Raw genomic sequence first — 20,070 nt, forward strand, 5'->3', positions numbered from 1 at the left:
GGAGAGGAGGAGGAGGAGGAAAAAGATTGTGGGGTCCTTGGTGCTCTCTGAGCTTGGTGGTTTTCTTCCAAACGTTTCGTGACCCAACTAGGGAACATCATCAGTGCTAGAAGGGAGTGGGGTGTCAGCATTCTGATGCTGCCATAAAAAGACAAGGCTTGACTTTCCACCTACTTATTTTCTCTGTAGATAATATCCCCTAGGAGATGGGATGGTGGGGGGACATTCCTGTGGGGTGAGGTCAGAAGCTGGGGAGACTGACTTGGAAGATGGCCAATGAGAAGATGAGAATTGGGGAACGGAAAGGGAAGGGTTTGGGGGGTCAGAGGGTTAATATCGGCTACGACGAAGTCGGGGCCAGATCTGTCGTACTCAATAAATGGAATATTTCAGCAAAGATTAATTGTTTGGGAGTGCAATTTATTTGAGATGACATCGAAACCTGACATGGGGTTTGCGGAGTGGAGGAGGAGGAGGGAGGAGGATGAGGAGGAGGAAGAGGAGGGAGGAGGAAGAGGAGATGGACTGTGGGGTCCTTGGTGCTCTCTGAGCTTGTTTTTTTTTTTTCCTGCAGATGTTTCATAACCCAACTAGGGAACATAGCTGCCCTGAGTCTCCGGAGAAAGGCAGCATATAAATTGAACTAATAAACAAACAAATAAATAAATAAATAAAACATCATCAGGGCTCGAAGGGAGTCGGGTTGCTCTCTATTTATCTAGAGCAGTGTTTCTCAACTTTGGAAGCTTGAAGATGGGTGGACTTCAACTCCCAGAATCCCCCAGCCAGCGCTGCTGGCTGGGGGATTCTGGGAGTTGAAGTCCACCCATCTTCAAGCTACCAAGGTTGAGAAACACTGATCTAGAGGCTATCCCCATCAGTTGGTGAGGATGTTCTTGATGGTTTATTCTAGAGTAGCAAACAACACCCCCGTCAAGGAACTTCCAACTCAGACAAGCAATCAAACCCTCAACAGCAGCCTAATCAGGGAACTGCCAGCTGCATTGTCCATACAAGCCACTTGTAGATACATTGCAGATTTTTTGCCCGGTGCATGATCTCCACCTCACCTTAAAAAAAACGCTTTCTAATCTGCAAACGAGGCTGGGTTCCCCAGATAAATGCATTTGCCCGTGAATTTCAGGGTATATTTAAATGTCCCGAGTGGAGCCTAGCAAAATGCATTGAATTTACTGGCCCATCCAAGACCAAGGAAACAGCCGTGCAGGACAAGAGATGCCTTCGGAGGGGCTGGCAGCGCAGACCGTGACGGGGACACCCCGATCAATGTGAGCATTTGACCCGGGAACGTTTTGAGGTTCCCTTTTGTACAATGGGCACGAGTGAATGTTGACTCTTGCCGTGGAAAATGAAGGAATTTTTTTTTTTCCTTTCCCTTTTTCATACTTTGTTTTTATTCTGGAGTGTTAAGAATGGATGGGGTGAAAAAGGTTCTGCCTGGCCATTGAAAGAGAGACAGAGAGAGAGAGAAAAAGAAAGAGAGAAAGAAAGAAAAAAAGAAAGAAAGAGAGAAAGAGAGAGAGAAAGAGGGAGAGAGACACAGAGAGAGAGAGACAGAAAGAGAAAGGGAGAGAGGGAGAAAAAGAGAGAGAGATAAAGTGAGATTCAGAGACAGAAACGGAGAGAGACAGAAAGAGAAAGAGAGAGGGAGAGAGGGAAAGAGATAAAGTGAGTTACAGAAAAAGAGAGACAGGAGAAAGACAGAAAGAAAGAGAGTGAAAGAAAGAGAAAGTGACAGAGAGAGAAAGAAAGTCAGAAAAAGAAAGAGAGACATACACAGAGAGAGACAGAAAGAGAAAGGGAGAAAGGGAGAGAAAGAGAGAGAGATAGAGATAGAGATACAGAAAGGGAGAGACAAAGACAGAAAGAGAGAGAGAGAGACAGAAAAAGAAAGAGAGACAGAAAGAGAAAGGGGAGAGGGAGAGAAAGAGAGAGATAAACTGATACAGAAAAAGAGAGACAGAAAGACAGAGAAAGAGAAAAAGAGAGAAAGTGATACAGAGAAAGAGAGAGAGAAAAAGAGAAAGGGAGAGAGAAAGAGATAAGGTGAGAGACAGAAAGAGAGAGAGAAAGAAAGAGAGACACAGAGAGAGAAAAATAAAGAAAAAAAAGAGAGGGAGAGAAAGAGATAAAGTGAGATATAGATAGAAAGAGAAAGAAAAAGAAAGAGACAGAGAAAAAGAGAGAGAGTGGGAAAGAGAAAGAGAGATAAAGTGAGAGACAGAAAGAGAGAGAGAGAGAAAGAAAGAGAGACAGAGAGAAAAATAAAGAGAAAAAAGAGAGGGAGAGATAAAGTGAGATATAGATAGAAAGAGAAAAAAAGAGAGACAGGAAGAGAAAGAGAGAGAGAAAGAGAAAAAGAAAGGGAGAGAAAAAGAGAGATTGAAGACAAAGGAAGAAAGAAAGGGGGTGGCATCTTTGATGTATAATAGAGTGACCCATCACACATTTTTCCTTTTCTTTCGGGGAGCGATTGGGGGGATTTAGAAACATTCTGATTTATTTCCGTTCTCTCTGTTCTCGGATTGATCCTTCCGATGATTTGTCAATCTGAGGTTCTTGGCCGGCTGACAGCCTTACAAAGGAAAGAATGGGGGAAGCGCGTGGGGTGGCTGGGGGGGAGTGACTTCTCTCAAATTGCCGGTCAGCATTTTGGATATCGCCGAAAGTTCTGCAGCCGAGCGGTGAGTTGAAGAACAGAGACTCCACTTTCCCCCCCCAAAGATCAATATATACAGGAAGTCCTCGGTTTACGGCCACAATTGGAAGCAGAATTTCCGTTGCAAAGCCAGGCGGTTCTTAAGTGAGCTGCACCCGATTTTACACCCATTTTTGCCAAAGTTGTTAAGCGAATCACACTGTGGCTAAGTGAACCCTTTGGCCATTAAGCGAATCCAGCCTCAGTTGGCTGAAGACATCTATCTGTGTGGCTCCTCAACATAGCAATCCTAGATAGGTTTTTCTGGTTTTCTGGCTGGGTGCTGGTTGGGCGAAAACTATCATTCCTGGTTATTTCTTGGTTTGCTGCAAATTGCAGTATTAGGGACATTGTCCTGTCCTCCACTCCATCTCCAAAGGGCCAGCCAGTTTGGAGGGAGGTCATGGGTCACCAGAGGAGCTTTGAGTTGGATGAAGGGGCAGCCATCCCTCTTAACTGGGGTCTGGAGCAGGGAATCTCCATGATGTCAGCATTCTGATGCTGCCATAAAAAGGAGGAGACGAGGCTTGACTTTTCACTTACTTATTTTCTCTGTAGATAATATCCCCTAGGAGATGGGATGAGAGGGGGGACATTCCTGTGGGTTGAGGTCAGAAGCTGGGGAGACTGACTTGGAAGATGGCCAATGAGAAGATGAGAATTGGGGAATGGAAAGGGAAGGGTTTGGGGGTCAGAGGGTTAGTATTGGCTATGACGAAGTCAGGGCCAGATCTGTCGTACTCAATAAATGGAATATTTCAGCAAAGATGAATTGTTTGGGAGTGCAATTTATTTGAGATGACATCGAAACCTGACACATCCTCCTCTCCTTTATACTTCCCGTTTTGCAAAATCTTCAGGATGTTTTCTCTTCCCTGGTCTTAGAAAGCCACCTCCGTCGCAAGTATTCCCCATTCACTGAGCCAGCCATGTGTGGCAACAGCCAAAAAAGCTAATACGATCCTGGGCTGTATAAACAAGAGGCATAGAATCAAAATCACGTGAGGTGTTAGTACCGCTTTGTAAACCCTTAGTAAGGCCACACCTGGAATCCCGCATCCAGTTATGGTCACCACATTACAAAAAAAAAAAAAAAAAAAAGACATTAAGACTTTGGAAAAAGTACAGAGAAGAGCAACTAAGATGATCAAAGGCCTGGAGACGAAAACATACGAAGAACGGTTGCAGGATTTTGGAGAAAAGGAGGACTAAGGGGGGGGACAGGATAGAAGTATTCCATTTGGGTGGGGGGTGGGTGGGTGTTCAGGGGGTTGGATGAGATGACCTACAGGGTTCCTTGCAATTCTGTTAATCTGTTTTAATCTAGAGGGGCTGCCACAAAGAGGAGGGGGCCAAGCTATTCTCCAAATCACCCGAAGGCAGGACAAGAAATAATGAATGGATGATTAAGGAGAGAAGCAACCTGGAACTGAGGAGAAACTTCCTAACAGTGGGGACAATTAACCAGGGGAATGGAAGTTGCCTCCAGAAGCTGTGGGTGCTTCATCACTGGAAGTTTTAAGTAAAGACTGGACAGTCACCTGTCTGAAATGGTATAGGGCCGTGATGGCGAACCTATGGCACGGGTGCTACAGGTGGCAGACGGAGTCATATCGGTGGGCACGCGAGCGTTGCCTTACCTCAGTCCAGCACGCATGTGTGCCCTGATTTTCAGGCCTTCTGGGCCGACCGGAAGTCGGGAAACGGGCTGTTTCTGGGGCTCCGGAGGGCCTCCGGGGGCTGGGGAGGGCCATTTTTGCCCTCCCCAGGCTCCTAGAAAGCCTCTGGAGCCTGGGGAGGGCAAAAAAGTGGCCTACCGGGCCTACAGGGCCATCACGTGCCAAAAGCCGGTGGGGGGGGGCATTACGCATGCATGCGTGGGGGGATAGGGTGCATTGAATAATGGGTGTGGGCACACACGCATGCAATCCCCCCCCACTCTCCCTGCTTTTGGCACGCGATAGCAAAAAGGTTAGCCATCACTGGTATAGGGTCTCCTGTTTCAGCAGGGGGTTCGACTAGAAGACCTCCAAGCTCCCCTCCAGCTCTGTTCTGATGGAAACATTTTCCCACATTCAGTCAAGATCAGCAGTCCACCCTCCCCTGCAAGAGTTTCGGGAGGCTACCCAAGTCGCCGATTTCCCTTCCTTTCTCCCTCACATCCCTGCTGTCTCGATCACTTCCATCGTCCTAAACATCTGGGAAGGGATCTTTTCCTAGTCCTGCAGCTTGCAGGAGACAATTCCGCTGGCCACTCACTCTGTTTTTTGAACCGAATTGGCCGAAAACCAAAGTCCAGTTTCTCTGCCTCTACAGCAATTATTCCAGTTGAAAGCTGCTATGATGCAAGAGGGGGAGTCCTGGTCAGCCTGCCGGCCGCCGGTTGGGAGAACCGCCAGGTTGGCTGAAGAGCATCCCGATGTCTCAATGGCCTGTTGGGAGGAAGCCAGGAGCCGGCGGGAGGTCTTTGATCTTTCCAGCCTCCATGGAAGCAGCTTGGTAGCTTCTGGGCGGATTTCCAAAACTTAGTCTAAAACTCACCTGTGGCGTTTGGGAGATGCGGCTCCAGTGGTGAAATGCAAAATTGGTTACTACAGGTTCTGTGGGTTGTGGCTTGGTGGTGGTGGTGGGGTTAATGTGACTGGGTGGGCGTGACCAACTTTTTTTTTTTTTTTTTTACTTTTAAAAGAAAGAAAAGCCTCTGATGATCAGGCAACTCAGCTGGGATTGTGAGAGCCTTTTAAAAGCATTTTTTTCTACAACCTCTTCGGCCTTTTCTACAAGCTCTTCGGCCATATAAAAATGCTTTTAAAAGGCTCTGACAATCCCAGCTGAGTGATCATCAGAGGCTTTTTTTTTTTCACTTTTAAAGCATTTTTGTGGCCAAAGAAAAAATGCTTTTAAAAGTAAAAAAGAAAAAAAAGCCTCTGATGATTGTGCGGCTCAGCTGGGCATGCAGGGGGTGGGGGGCAGGGATTTTTGCTACTGGTTCTCCGAACCACCCGCCACCATTGCTACTGGATCGGGCAATCCAGTCCGAACTGGGAGCATTTCACCCCTGTGCGGCTCCCTTCATCAAAGGAGTGAGTGCCGTGTGGCTCAAAACGGGCAACTTTAAGAGATGCGGACTTCAACTCCCAGAATTCCCCAGCCTGCATAGCTTAGGTTTTACAGGGCTTTACACTTAGGCAAGAAAATTAAATGCACAGGAATAGAATAGAATAGAATAGAATAGAATAGAATAGAATAGAATAGAATAGAATAGAATAGAATAGAATAGAACAACAGAATTGGAAGGGACCTTGGAGGTCTTCTAGTCCAACCCCCTGCCCAGACAGGACTCTACTCTACTCTACTCTACTCTACTCTACTCTACTCTACTCTACTCTACTCTACTCTACTCTACTCTACTCTACTCTTTTCTATTCTTCATTCCTATGTTACTCTATTCTATTCTATTCCATTCTATTCTATCTGCAAGGGGGATCTTGGAGTCCTAGTGGACCATCATTTAATATGAGCCAGCGGTGTGCGGCAACAGCCCAAAAACCTAATATAATCCTAGGCTGTATCAACTAGGGATAACCTCAAGTTCATGTGAAGTGTTAGTACCACTTGATACTGCTTCCGTAGGACCGCACATGGAATATTGTGTCCAGTTCTGGTCATCATGATACAAAAAAGATGTTGAGATTCCAGAAAGAGCCTTGGTAGTACAGGGGTTTAAGGCACCCTGTTATTAAGCTGGTTATTAAGACCAGCTGCCTGCAATTACTGCAGGTTCGAATCTCGCCAGGCTCAAGGTTGACTCAGCCTTCCATCCTTTCTAGTGTAGGTAAATTGAGGACCCAGTTTGTGGGGGCAATAAGCTGACTTTGTAAAAATATACAAAAGGATGAAGGCTATTGCTTAGCGCACTGTAAGCCACCCTGAATCTCCGGAGAAGGGCGGCATATAAATCAAATTTTTAAAAAAAAGTGTGCAGAGAAGAGCAAAAAAGATTTATTCCATTACCACTTCTTCTGCCTTTCACTTTAAGAAGAAACACAAAAACTGGTGGGAAAAAAAAAGATTAGAAAAATTTCAAACTGGCATCTGTGTCATGCACTATATCTTCTCCGCTTGCCCCTTTAAATCCAACACCCGTCTAGCCCAGGCTGCCTTTAACAACATTAACAGGTCTGGGTTCCAAGTTCCCAAATCGCATCTCACTTGCAAACCCAGGGACTTTTTCTGATGATTAACAGAATGACAGCGTTGGAAGGGACCCTGGAGGTCTTCTAGTCCAACCCCCTGCTCAAGCAGGAGTCCCTGCCTAGACCGTTTCAGACAAGTGATTGTCCAGGCTTTTCTTGAAAACCTCCAGTGATGGAGCCACCCACAACTTCTGGTGGCCAGGCGTTCCACTGGCTAATTGTTCTGATTAATTGGTAGGAAAACCGGCCTTGTCCCTTTTGTGAGGTTGGACGTTTGCAAGATGAGGGTCCTGTTTGGGGGAAGAACATCCCTTAGGTGGGGTTCAGAAAAGTCAAGAAGGGGTCCGAGATTGTCACAATCAAATTGTCACAATTAATAAAATAGTATTATTATTATTTTTTTACCACGCGTTGTATATTTGTTTCACCCGCGTCAAAACAAGACAGAGCTTCGGAAAGTTGGGGTTCAATCCAAAGCCCATAAATCCAAGCAGCAGGCACGCCACTAAAATTGACAAAAAAATGTCAGGCTGGGGCCAGAATGAACCGAGAACTCACTTTTGCCGCAACTGTTCAGTGAATGGCTGCAGTTGTAAAGCGAATCGCACGGTCATTAAGTGAATCTGGCTTCTCCCGTTGGACTTCTGCCTGTCGGAAGCTGGATGGGAGTGGTTGCCGGTGGCGATCGCGGCACTCCTGCGAGGCAGCGCATTGCCAAGCGCCCGATTTTGACCGTGTGACCCTGGGGATGCCGCGGTGGTCGTTAAGTGCAAGGAGCGGCTGTACGTCGCTTCAGTCCCCTTGTTGTAACTTTGAAGGATTGCTGTACGAATGGTTATAAGTCGAGGACTGTCGAGAGTGACCCATATGGAGGCTGAGGAGCCTGAGTGGCGTAGGAGGCTAATGCCTCCTACTAAGGCAGCATTTAACATCCAGCTGCCTGCAATTACTGCGAGTTCAATTCTCACCAGGCTCAAGGTTGACTCAGCCTTCCATCCTTTCTAAGGTGGCTAAAATGAGGACCCAGTTTGTGGGGGCAATAAGCTGACTTTGTATAAAATATTCAAAAGTATGAAGGCTATTGCTTCACGCCTTGTAAGCCGCCCTGAGTCTCCGGAGAAGGGCGGCATATAAAAATAAATAAAAATATATATATATATATATATATATATGACGGGACAGATGTCATTCTGACTTTGACTGTAGACTTGTCCAAACTTGGCAAGTGTAAGATTTGTGGACTTCAACTCCCAGAATTCCCCAGCCAGCCATGGCTGGATGGCTGGGGAATTCTGGGAGTGGAACTCCATAAATCTTACACTTGCCAAAGTTGGAGACCCCTATTTTACTGGATCAAAGGGGTCTTTCTTTCCTGTTGTGAGATTTTTTTGCTCGGAATTTGGTTGGTTTTTAGCCCCAAGAGAAACGTGGCTTGGAAGTGAACCAGCCTCTCATTCCAATAAAAGTTAAATCGATGCTATTTATCTTGGGTAGTGAGTAATTAAATAAACACTGTATCCTGGGTGTGAGAAAGCGCTTAGTAATTCTTTCTGCTGTTTGCTTTCGCTGGTGCTCATTAAGATGCTTTTAGATCCTAGCTAACGTGTGGTCCAGAGCAGATGCATCCCAACAGATGGGCCTGGGGTGGGGGAAGCCCTTTTGAAACTTTGGGGGGGGGCAGCATATAAGACGGTAGGTGTCCCCCAGGGCCACTGGCAGGTTGTAAGTATCCAGGGTCAAACACGCCCCTTAAATCCCAGCTTTGTTTGGGAATGCATTGAGGGTCCTCCCCTGGCAAGGATCTCCAGGACTTGTTGCAAATGTCTATTTTTATTATCCAGGAGCCTGGATAGCTCAGCAGACTAATGCATTGTAATTTAACTCCAGCTGTCTTCAATTACTGTAAGTTCGAATCTCACCAGGTTCAAGGTTGACTCAGCCTTCCATTCTTTCTAAGGTGGGTAAATTGAGGACCCAGTTTGTGGGGGCAATAAGCTGACTTTGTATAAAATATACAAAAGTATGAAGGCTATTGCTTAATGCAGTGTAAGCCGCCCTGAGTCTCCAGAGAAGGGCGGCATATAAATCAAATTAAAATAAAATAAAAAATTAAATAAATTGGCGTCAGGCTGTTCGCTGAGCTTGCGGTAAAGAGGGTTGGTTGGTGAAATGAGGGGTCCCTGGAGTTTGTTGGTTTTCTTGCAGACGTTTCATGACCCAACTAGGCAACATCATCAGAGCTAGAAGGGAGGGGGAGAGGAGAGGAGGGGGAGGGGGAGGAGGAGGAGGAGGAGGAAGAGGAGGAGGACAACGACTGTGGGGTCCTCTCTGATGCTCTCTGAGCTCGTGGCTTCCTCTGCAGGCATTTCATGACCCAACTAGGTAATATCATCAGTACTAGAAGGGAATGCAGTTGGAGGTGGAGGAGGAGGAGGAGGATTAAGGGGTCCTGAATGTTCTCTGAGCTTGGTTATTTTCTTGCAGACATTTCATGATCCAACTAGGTAACATCATCATCGGTACTGGAAGGGAGTGGTGTTTGCCTACCTGAATCCTATCCCCCCCCAGAACGGATGATGTTACCTAGCTGGGCCATGAAACGTCTGCAAGAAAGCAACTAAGCTGAGAGAGCACCAAGGATTCCACAGTCCTCCTCCTCGCCCTGAAGATGTTACCTAGTTGGGTCATGAAACGTCTGTAAAAAAAAACCCACCAGGCTCAGAGGGCACCAAGGACCCCTCATTTCAACCCCAACCTACAAACCTCCTCCTTTATCAATTGGTGAAATAGAGACGTTTCCCTAGGGGTTTCCCCCAGCTGTCCCCTCTTCTCCCCCCCCGCAAACCCCCCCCCGTCATTCTTCCCATTGCCCAAAAGGCTTCAGAGTTTGGAAATATTGAATAAAGAGCTGGAAGGGACTTTGGAGGTCTTCTAGTCTAACCCTCTGCTCGAGCAGGAGACCATATATGTACCATTTCAGCTGAATGATTGTCCAGTCTCTTTGTCCCCCTTTGTGGTGGCAGAGGCTCTTCAAGAAACAGGGAGGGCAGATAAGTTGGCTGTGCCACCCCCCCACCCCCCACCCCCGTTCAAGGGTTAACAGCCTTCTCTTGCTGAGCTGGCGCCTTTTCAGCTGGCACAGCGCCCGTTCCCATCCGCTGCCGTGCCAAGCCGCGGAATAGCGGGGACCTCAAATCCTGATTAATGACATCTGAGCTCTGTCTGGCAGCCACACAGACACTTAGGAATGCAAATTGCTGGCAGGATCGGTGCCAAGCTGAGCTGGAAGGCGAGAGTTGGCACGCAGGAAGGCACGCCTGGCCAAGCCAAGGGATTTCCCCGGTTTTTCCCCCATCGGACGGAGCGGTTTATTTTCCACCAGCAGTGAAAGTTTATTCCGTGCTGAGGGCATGCAGGGCAGTGGGTAGGATGCCTTAATCTTAAATTTCTGTAGAGATTCTCTGTCATCCAGGTCTTGGCTGTCCCAAATTTGCTTTTTTTCAACTGGACTTTCTTCTTTTTATTTTATTTATTTTTATTTATTTTTATTTATTTTTATTTATTTTTATTTATTTTTATTTTTATTTATTTTTATATGCCGCCCTTCTCCAGAGACTCAGGGCGGCTTACAATGCGTTAAACAAAAGCCTTCATCCTTTTGTATATTTATACAAAGTCAGTTTATTGCCCCCACAAACCGGGTCCTCAATTTACCCACCTTAGAAAGGATGGAAGGCTGAGTCGACCTTGAGCCTGGCGAGATTCGAACCAGCAGTAAATTGCAGGCAGCTGGATGTTAAATGCTGCCTTAGTAGGAGGCATTAGCCTCCTACGCCACTCGGGCTTTTCTTTGAAGATGTTTCGCTTCTCATCCAAGAAGCTTCTTCAGCTCTGACTGGATGGTGGAGGATGGCAGGGTTTAGCAAATCTCCAAGTGGCCTCAACGACTGTCTATAAGGACGCAAATGACCAGCTGTCTGCAAGGAGTATAAAACAGGGGTGAAATCCAGCAGGTTCTGACAGGTTCTGGAGAACCGGTAGCGGAAATTATGAGTAGTTTGGAGAACCGGCAAATACCACCTCTGGCTCAGGGGTGGGTTCTAAATTTTTTTACTACCGATTCTGTGGGCGTGGCTTATTTTGTAGGCGTGGCTTGATGGTCATGTGACAATTCTTTAGGATTTAGCAGAGGTAGTGGTCTACCAGGTTTTTAACTGCTTGCAGAGCTGTACCGGTCTACTCATTCGTTTTTGCAGGTACCGGTCTACTCATTTATTTTTGGAGGCACCGGTCTACCACCACACTGCCTTTTAACACTGATCAGCTGTAGGGCGGCCCTTTGAAGCCCCGCGGCAAGAGTTTAAACAGTTTTTTTCCTTCTAGCCGATCAGCTGGGACTCGGTAGGCAGCAATAGATTGGGGGGGGGGCAAATAAAAGGTAAGAATAATGCGGGGGCGGAGCAGACGGGGGTGGGAGGGCCCAGCTCCCGAACAAAGAGAACCGGTTCAGTGACGTCATATTGTCACTGCTACCGGCTCGGCCGAACCGAGCCGAACCGGGAGGAACCTACCACTGCTCTGGCTGCCCCAGAGTGGGGAGAGAATGGGGATTTTGCAGTATCCTTCTCCTGCCACGCCCACCAAGCCGCACCACGCTCACCAAGCCACGCCCACAGAACTGGTAGTAAAAAAATTTGAATTCCACCACTGGAATTTATTTACCCCCCCCCCAAATAAAATAATGGTTTGCTTCATAGACAAAATCTTCCAACCTTGGTGTGCAAATCCTCAGGATAGAATACAGAATAACGGAGTTGGAAGGGACCCTGGAGGTCTTCTAGTCCAACCCACTGCTCAGGCAGGAGACCCTATACCCATGATGGCGAACCTATGGCATGCATGCCACAGGTAGCATGTGGAGCCATATCTGTGGGCATGCGAGCATTGCCCTAGCTCAGCTCCAGCGTGCATGTGCGGACTGGCCAGCTAATTTTCGGGCCTTTTGGGCCCACTGGAAGTCGGGAAATGGGCTGTTTCCAGCCTCCAGAGGGCCTCTGGGGGTGGGGGGGAAGGCCGTTTTCGCCCTCCCCAGGCTCCTAGAAAGCCTCTGGTGCCTGGGGAGGGCAAAAAACAGGCCTACCGGGCCCACCGTGCCATCACATGCCAAAAGCGGGGGGAGCTTTGGGAGGTTGTGCATGCATGCGCGGGGGTGTGTGGTGGCATTGAATTATGGGTTTGGGCACACTCATGCGTGACCCCCCCACGCTCCCCCGCTTTTGGCACAAAGGTTAGCCATCACTGCCCTATACCATTTAAGACAAATGGCTGCCCCATCTCTTCTTTAAAACTTCCAGTGTTGGAGCATTCAGAACTTCCGGTGGCAAGCTGTTCCACTGGGTTAATTGTTCTGGGGGCACCTACTATCTGGAACGAGCTCCCCCCGGAGATACGGAGGATCCCGGATCTGCGCACCTTCCGCCGCGCTCTCAAGACCTTTTTATTTCACCAGGCGGGCCTGGCCTAACTTTCTCCCTCTTTTTAAACAATTTTTAATATTTTAATATTTTTAATATCTTTTAATCTTCAAAGTTTAAATCTGTTTTAAATTGATTGGGGTTTTAATCTGTCTGGGCCAAACTATTTAATTCGATTTTATTTCTGTTTTTTAAATTTTGTATGTATGTATTTTATCGTTGGCTGTTCACCGCCCTGAGTCCTTCGGGAGTAGAGCGGTATACAAATCAAATAAAAGTAAAAGTAAAGTAAAGTTCTAACTGTCAGGAAGTTTCTCCTTAGTTCTAGGTTGTTTCTCTCCTTGATTAGTTTCCACCCATTGCTTCTTGTCCTGCCCTCAGGTGCTTTGGAGAAGAGGTTGACCCCCCTCTTCTTTGGGGCAGCCCCTGAGATATTGGAAAACTGCTATCATGTCACCCCTAGTCCTTCTCTTCATTAAAGTACAGAGCCTTGGTAGTACAGGGGTTTAAGGCACCCTGTTATTAAGCTTATTAAGACCAGCTGCCTGCAATTACTGCAGGGTTCGAATCTCGCCAAGGCTCAAGGTTGACTCAGCCTTCCATCCTTTCTAAGGTAGGTTAAATGAGGACCCAGTTTGTGGGGGCAATAAGCTGACTTTCTATAAATATACAAAAGGATGAAGGCTATTGCTGAGCACATTGTAAGCCGCCCTGAGTCTTCGGAGAAGGGCGGCATATAAATTAAATTAAAAAAAAAAAAAAAAGTAGACATACCCAGTTCCTGCAACCGTTCTTCATATGTTTTAGCCTCCAGTCCCCTAATCATCTTTGTTGTCCTTCTCTGCACTCTTTCGAGAGTCTCCACATCCTTTTTACATTGTGGCAACCAAAACTGAATGCAGGATTCCAAGTGTGGCCTTACCAAGGCCTTATAAAGTGGAATTAACTCTTCACGTGATCGCAATTCTATCCCTCCGTTGATGCAGCCTAGGATTGTGTTGGCTCCTAAACTTGTTTTTGCTTCTGTGGTTGAGTTGTGAGTCTTCCCTATAAAACTCGGAAGAGGCCCAGGGCTCCCCCTCTTTCCCCATCAATATTTCTTCCTGGATGCTAAGAGGTCAGAGGTCATCCGGGAGCTGCCCCCTTCTTGCTAATTGCCCTGATGGAGGGGAGAGGGGGGGGCGCAGGGGCTTTGCATGTAATCCCTACAGGTGTCAGCGGAGGCTCAGCGGAGATCAGGGTCTGTCATCAAATATTTATCTCTCCCACCCGCACAGAGGTTAAAGGTCACTGCTGGGGTGGGAGGCTGGGGGCGGTCAGCTATGGCTCTCCTGGGGGTCCGGCGAGCGGAGTCCATCCATCACGGCTCAGCCAGAAGATGCGGAAGTGGAGCTGCCCTTTGCCGCTTGCAAGCTTCAGGAATTGTGGGGGGGAAGGAGAAGGGAGAATTAGATGCTGTAATGGCCCCCCCAGCTGGCCAAAGCCCTACAGGGTTGTTCTGGGGCAGAGGAGGAGGGGGCTCTCGCTGGAAGGAAAGAGAAGGGCAGGGATGGGAGTCCAGGAAGAAAGCACATTGCTGGGGTTTTTTATTTTTTTTTGAATAGAATAGAATTTTTTATTAGCCAAGTGTGATCGGACACACAAGGAATTTGTCTTTGGTGCATACGCTCTCAGTGTACATAAAAGAAAAGATACGTTCGTCAAGAATCATAAGGTACAACACTTAATGATATAGGGTACAAATAAGGAAGGAAGGAAGGAAGGAAGGAAGGAAGGAAGGAAGGAAGGAAGGAAGGAAGGAAGGAAGGAAGGAGAGAAAAGGAAGGGAGGGAGGGAGGAAGGATGGAGAGAAAAGGAAGAAGGAGGGAGGGAGGGAGGAAGGAGAAAAAAGGAAGGAAGAGAGGGAGGGAGGAAGGAAGGAAGGAGAAAATAGAATAGAACAGAATTCTTTATTGGCCAAGTGTGATTGGACACACCAGGAATTTGTCTTGGTGCATACGCTCTCAGGGTACATAAAAGACAAGATACGTTCGTCAAGAATCATAAGGTACAACACTTAATGATAGTCATAGGGTACAAATAAGGAAGGAAGGAAGGGAAGGAAGGAAGGAAGAAGTGAAATGAAGGAGATGGATGGATGGAAGGAAGGAAGGAAGTAAAGGAAGGAAGGAAGGAAGGAAGGAAGGAAGGAAATGTAAAATTGATGATACTTCAATTTCCAAAAGAACAATTTTGTTAGCGAAGGTCTCCTCTGTGTGTGTGTGTGTGTGTGTGTGTGTGTGTGTGTGTGTGTGTGTGTGTGTGTTGTGTTTGGGAGTGGCAGCCCCTCTGAAGAAGAAGCAAGCTGGCCCAGAAGCTGCAACAATCTCTGGAGTTGGGGAAGGCTTGGAAATAGGTGGGGGGGGGGGGTTCGGTAGGGTTAGGGGCATTTAAGGTAGGAAAGACAGCCTTTCCCTGCAGCTGCCTGGGTTGGATGTGGTAGGGAGACCACTAAGAGATCTGAGGAGGGGGGGGCTGGAATATTGAACAACCCGCCCAGAAGAAGGATGAGGAACCCCCGCCCCCATCTGGAGTAATGCAGAATGGGGAGGGGGGGGGTTCTGCATTTAGGATTTCCACTGCCTTTTTTTCTCTCTCATTACGCAAAGCGAGTCTGAGTGGCTTACCCCGGCCTCTTCAGTTTCCCTTCCATCTGCTCTTGGGGGGGGGGCTCTTGTCAGCCCCCCCCCCAACTGATACCCACTGTTTCTTTCCCCTCTGCAGCTCTACGAGTTGGACGGAGACCCCAAGCGGAAGGAATTTCTGGATGATCTCTTCAGCTTCATGCAGAAGAGAGGTGAGTGGGGGCGGGGAGAGTTTCCTTCCTTCCTTCCTTCCTTCCTTCCTTCCTTCCTTCCTTCCTTCCTTCCTTCCTTCCTTCTTTCCTTTACTTCCTTCCTGCCTGCCTGCCTGCACTTTCATTTTCTTTCCTCCATCTCTCCTTCCTTCCTTCCTTCTCCCTCTTTCCTTTTCTCCATCCCTCTCTTCTCCCTTTCCCTCTTCTTTTTCCTTTCCTCCATCCCTTTCCTTCCTTCTTTCCCCCTTTCCTTTTCTTTCCTCCATCCATCGCTTCCTTCCTTCCTTCCTTCTCCCTCTTTCCTTTCCTTTTCTCCCTCCCTCCCTTCCTCCCATCCCAGAGCAATCCTTGCCTGCCCCTCCCACTTAATTAGCCCCCCATTAACCTCGGCCTTTGCCTGTCGGGGCTGATCGCGCACAGCTTCATCCATTCAGTGGTTGGCAAAGGGCTCTAATTGATGGCAAACCTCTGGATTGGCGTCAGAGGCCGTGGGGGGTGGGGGGGGGCTCTATGGCTTGATGGGTCGGAGGGAGGCGAGGTCAGAGGTTAAAGCATTTATCGAATCCCCTCAATTGCTGGAGCTTCCTCTTCATTCCAATCGGCCCGATAACAAAACCCGGCACCGATTTCCAATGTCGGGTCGGAGGCCCTCCATCAGAGCTGCCATTAAATGGCTTTGGGGCTGAATAAGGGGGTCCCCTCCACCCCAGGGCTGCCGCAGGTGAGGTCAAAAAAGTCAAGATGGAAGCCAGAGCTGGGTGACTCAAACTCCCTCCGCTTGTGTCCCAGTGCCAGCTAAGGACGCTATTGGCAAGAGAGCCCCTGAGCTTATCCAGAATTCACTTATTGCTCCCGCAAACATGGGAAGAGGGGAGCGCTAAAGACGAGAGGTAGTCCTCAACTTACAGCCACAATTGAGCCCAAAATTTATGTTGCTCAGTGAGAAATTTGTTAAGTGAGTTTTGCCCCATTTATACAACTTTTCTTGTTAAGTGAATCACTTGCCGTTGTTAAGTGAGTAACCCAGTTGTTAAGTGAAACTGGCTTCCTCATTGACTTTGCTGTTCAGAAGGTCGCAAAAGGGGATCACGTGACCCTGGGACACTGCCACCGTCATAAATACGAGTCAGTTGCCAAGAGTTCAAATTTTGATTAGGGAGGGAGGAAGGAAGGAGAATATGAGAAAAAAAGGAGGGAGGGAGGAAAACGGGAGAGAGGGAATGAGATAGGCAGGTCAGTGAAAAAAAGGGAAAGGGGGGAAAGAAAGAAGGAGGGAAAGTGAGGGAAGGAGGAAGGAAGAAAGGAATGGAAGGAGGGAGGGAGGAAAGTGAGGAAGGAAGTTTAGAGAAGAAGGGAGGAAGGAAAATGGGAGAGAGGCAGAGGTGGGTTTCAACAGGTTCTGACCAATTCTGGAGAACCGGTAGCGGAACTTCTGAGTAGTTCAGAGAACCGGTAGTAAAAATTCTGACTGGCCCCGCCCCCATCTATTCTCTGCCTCCCAAGTCCCAGCTGATAGGGGGGAAATGGGGATTTTGCAGTAACCTTCCCATGCCACACCCACCAAGCCACACCCACCAAGCCATGCCCGAGCATCGGTAGTAAAAAATTTTAATCCCACCACTGAAGAGAAGGAATATGATAGGCAGGTCAGTGAGGAAAAGGAAGGAGGGAGGGAGGGAGGAAGAAGGAAGAAAGATGAGTGAGAAAATGGAATGAAGGAGGAAGGGAGGACGGAAGGAAGAGAAGGAGGGAGAAATGGAGGAATGGAAAATGGGAGAAAGAGAATAAGATAGCAGGTCAGTGAGGAAAAGGAAAGGAGGATGAGAAGGCGGGAGGGAGGAAGGAAGAAAAGGAGGAGGGAGAAGGGGAAGAAGGGAGGGAAGGAGCAGAGAGGGAGGGAGGGAGGAAGGAAGGAAGGAGGGGATGAGGAAGGAAAGGAGAAGAGGGAGGAAGGAAGGAAGGAAGGAAAGGAGGAAGGAGGGAGAAGGGAAGGAAGGAAGGAAGGGAGGGAGGGAAGGAAGGAAGGAGGGAAGAAAGGAGGAGGGAGGGAGAAGGGAAGGAAGGAAGGAAGGAAGGAAGGAAGGAAGGAAGGAAGGAAGGAAGGAAGGAAGGAAGGAAGGAAGGAAGGATGGATGGATCTGGGCTACCTGCAGATGATGGGGGGGGGCTCCCCCAAGGTTCACAGCCCCCTCCACCGTGCTCCTGGCCCTCATTATTCTCCCCGAACTAATTAAGCTGCTTTCTCCTGCCTGCGATAAGGGTGCTAATTAAGAGCTTTTCTTGTGGCTCTACATCTCTATTGGAAAGCCCTTTGTGAGGCTCCTGCAGGGGATCGAATCCCTCCGGGGGGGGCAGGGGGGGCGTGTGTGCTGATTCTCCTGGGCGAGGGGGGGGGTGTCTGTTGATGCCCATCGATTGCCTCTAGGAGAGATAAGGGGCAAGGTGCCCACCCCACCCGCTTTGCCTGAAGGAGAGAAATCACACTCAGCGGAGCCTCTGCCTGCCTCCTGGCCCTCACACAATTTGAACCTCCCACCCGCGAGAAGCTGGGGGGCAGCCCCCCACCACATGCTCCAGCCTTCCTGGATTTCGTGTGTGCCCCCCCTCCCCTCCCCGCTGGCTGGGGAGGATGGCCCTGCAGTTCCTGGCCTTTAGCGGGAGCAAGGCTGCAGTCATCCTTGCTCAAACTGGCATCTTATCGAATCTCAGGCCTGGAAGGGACCACGGAGGTCTTCCAGTCCACCCCCCTGCCCTGCTCAAATAGAAGACTCGATCCCATTCTGCACAAACAGCTATCCCATCTCCTCTTAAAGACCCCCAGGGATGAAGCACCCACAACGTCTGGTGGCAACCCTTCCACTGATTAATTTTTTAAAAAAATTTGATTTATATGCCGCCCTTCTCTGGAGACTCAGAGTGGCTTACAATGTGCTCAGCAATAGCCTTCATCCTTTTGTATATTTATACAAAGTCAGCTTATTGCCCCCACAAACTGGGTCCTCAATTTACCTACCTTAGAAAGGATGGAAGGCTGAGTCAACCTTGAGCCTGGCGGGATTCGATCTTACTTTAATTGCAGACAGCGGGTGTTAAATTACAGTGCTTAGTCTGTTGAGCTATCCAGGCTCAACATAATTCACAGAGTAACAGAGTTGGAAGGGACCTTAGAGGTCTTCTAGTCCAACCCCCTATGCCAGTGATGGCTAACCTTTTTGCTATTGCATGCCAAAAGCGGGGGGAGTGCGGAGGGGTGTCACATGTGTGCGTGCCCACGCCCATAATTCTATGCGCCCCACCCCTGTGCATGTGTACGCGACCCCCCCCACGCTTCCCTTGCTTTTGGCACGCGATGGCCTGGTGAGCCTGGTAGGCCCGTTTTTCGCCCTCCCCAGGCTCCAGAGCCTTTCTAGGAGCCTGGGGAGGGCAAAAACAGCCTTTCCTACCCTCCTGGAGGCCCTCTGGAGGCCGGAAAGAGCCTGTTTGCCGACTTTCAGGGGGCTCAGAAGGCCCAAAAATCAACTGGCTGGAACGCGTATGTGTGCCCACCGATATGGTTCCACTTGCCACTTGTGGCACGCGTGCCATAGGTTCGCCATCACAGCCCTATGCCATTTCAGACAAATGGCTGCCAATCTCTTGTTGAAAACCTCCAGTGATGAAACACCTACAACTTCTGGTGGCAAGCTGTTCCACTGGTTAATTGTTCTCACTGTCAGGAAATTCCTCCTTAGTTCTAGGTTTCTTCTCTCCTTGATTAGTTTCCATCCGTTGCTTCTGTTCTGCCTTCAGGTGATTTGGGGAATACGTTGACCCCTTCTTCTTTGGGGCAGCCCCTGAGATATTGGAAGACTGCTATCAGATCTCTCTTCCCTTTTATAAAAACAAATTTCATACTCATTAATTTCTTGACTTCAATAAAGAATCTTGCAAGCGTGACTTCCTGAGAACCCTGCAGAGTAGGCCGGCGTCGATCCCCAGCCCACAGCTGGGAAGACTGAGTTGCTGGGAAGTTGGTGGTATAAATGAAAATGGTTGTCCCGGAGGTGCTTTTTCAAGAGGCTACTGGACTTTCTGGTTTTTCTTTGAAGACGTTTTGCTTCTCATCCAAGAAGCTTCTTCAGCTCTGACTGGATGGAAATTTTGGGAAATTTCCAACCGATTTCCCAAAAATTGCAGCTACAGGAACCATTTGCACTACACAGGTGACCCTGAGGACTACAGATAAACCTCCAGGTGGCCTCAACGACTCTCTAAAAGGATGCAAATGACCAGCTTTGTCTGCAAGGAATATAATATAAGGAGCCTGGATAGCTCAACAGACAGAAGCACTGTAATTTAACACCAGCTGTCTGCAATTAAAGTAAGATCGAATCTCGCCAAGGCTCAAGGTTGACTCAGCCTTCCATCCTTTCTAAGGTAGGTAAATTGAGGACCCAGTTTGTGGGGGCAATAAGCTGACTTTGTATAAATATACAAAAGTATGAAGGCTATTGCTTAACGCACTGTAAGCTGCCCTGAGTCTCCGGAGAAGAGCGGCATTTAAATCAAATTAAAAAAAAAATATCCTTCCCTTCCCCACCATCCTGTCAGAGCTGAAGAAGCTTCTTGGATGAAAAGCGAAATATCTTCAAAGAAAAAACCAGAAAGTCCAGTTGCCTCCTGAAAAAGCTCCTTTGGGACAACCAGGACCTGGATGACCGAGAAGCTCCGTAGAAAAATGAAAATGGAGAAAATGGAGTTGTACCCAGCAAGATCAGAAACAGAATGGAATTGAAACCAGAACTGTATAAATTACACAACTAAAGTTTATCTCCAACCGGGGACTTCCTGTCATCTGTTTCCATG

General features: G+C 48.2%; 1 protein-coding gene across 1 annotated transcript in view; it reads left to right on the forward strand.

Moving 5' to 3' along the window:
- The window catches only part of ARID3C (AT-rich interaction domain 3C), a 109,257-nt gene that overhangs the window by 61,665 nt on the left and 27,522 nt on the right, over window positions 1-20,070 (forward strand). Inside the window, exon 3 of the mRNA XM_087885490.1 lies at window positions 15,153-15,225. Coding sequence (XP_087741616.1) covers window positions 15,153-15,225 — 73 coding nt within the window. The remainder of the gene's footprint in view (window positions 1-15,152; window positions 15,226-20,070) is intronic.

The sequence above is a fragment of the Pantherophis guttatus genome, chromosome 2 (assembly GCF_059756535.1).
Source record: "Pantherophis guttatus breed Tessera chromosome 2, ASM5975653v1, whole genome shotgun sequence".
In the NCBI taxonomy this organism is placed as follows: domain Eukaryota; kingdom Metazoa; phylum Chordata; class Lepidosauria; order Squamata; family Colubridae; genus Pantherophis; species Pantherophis guttatus.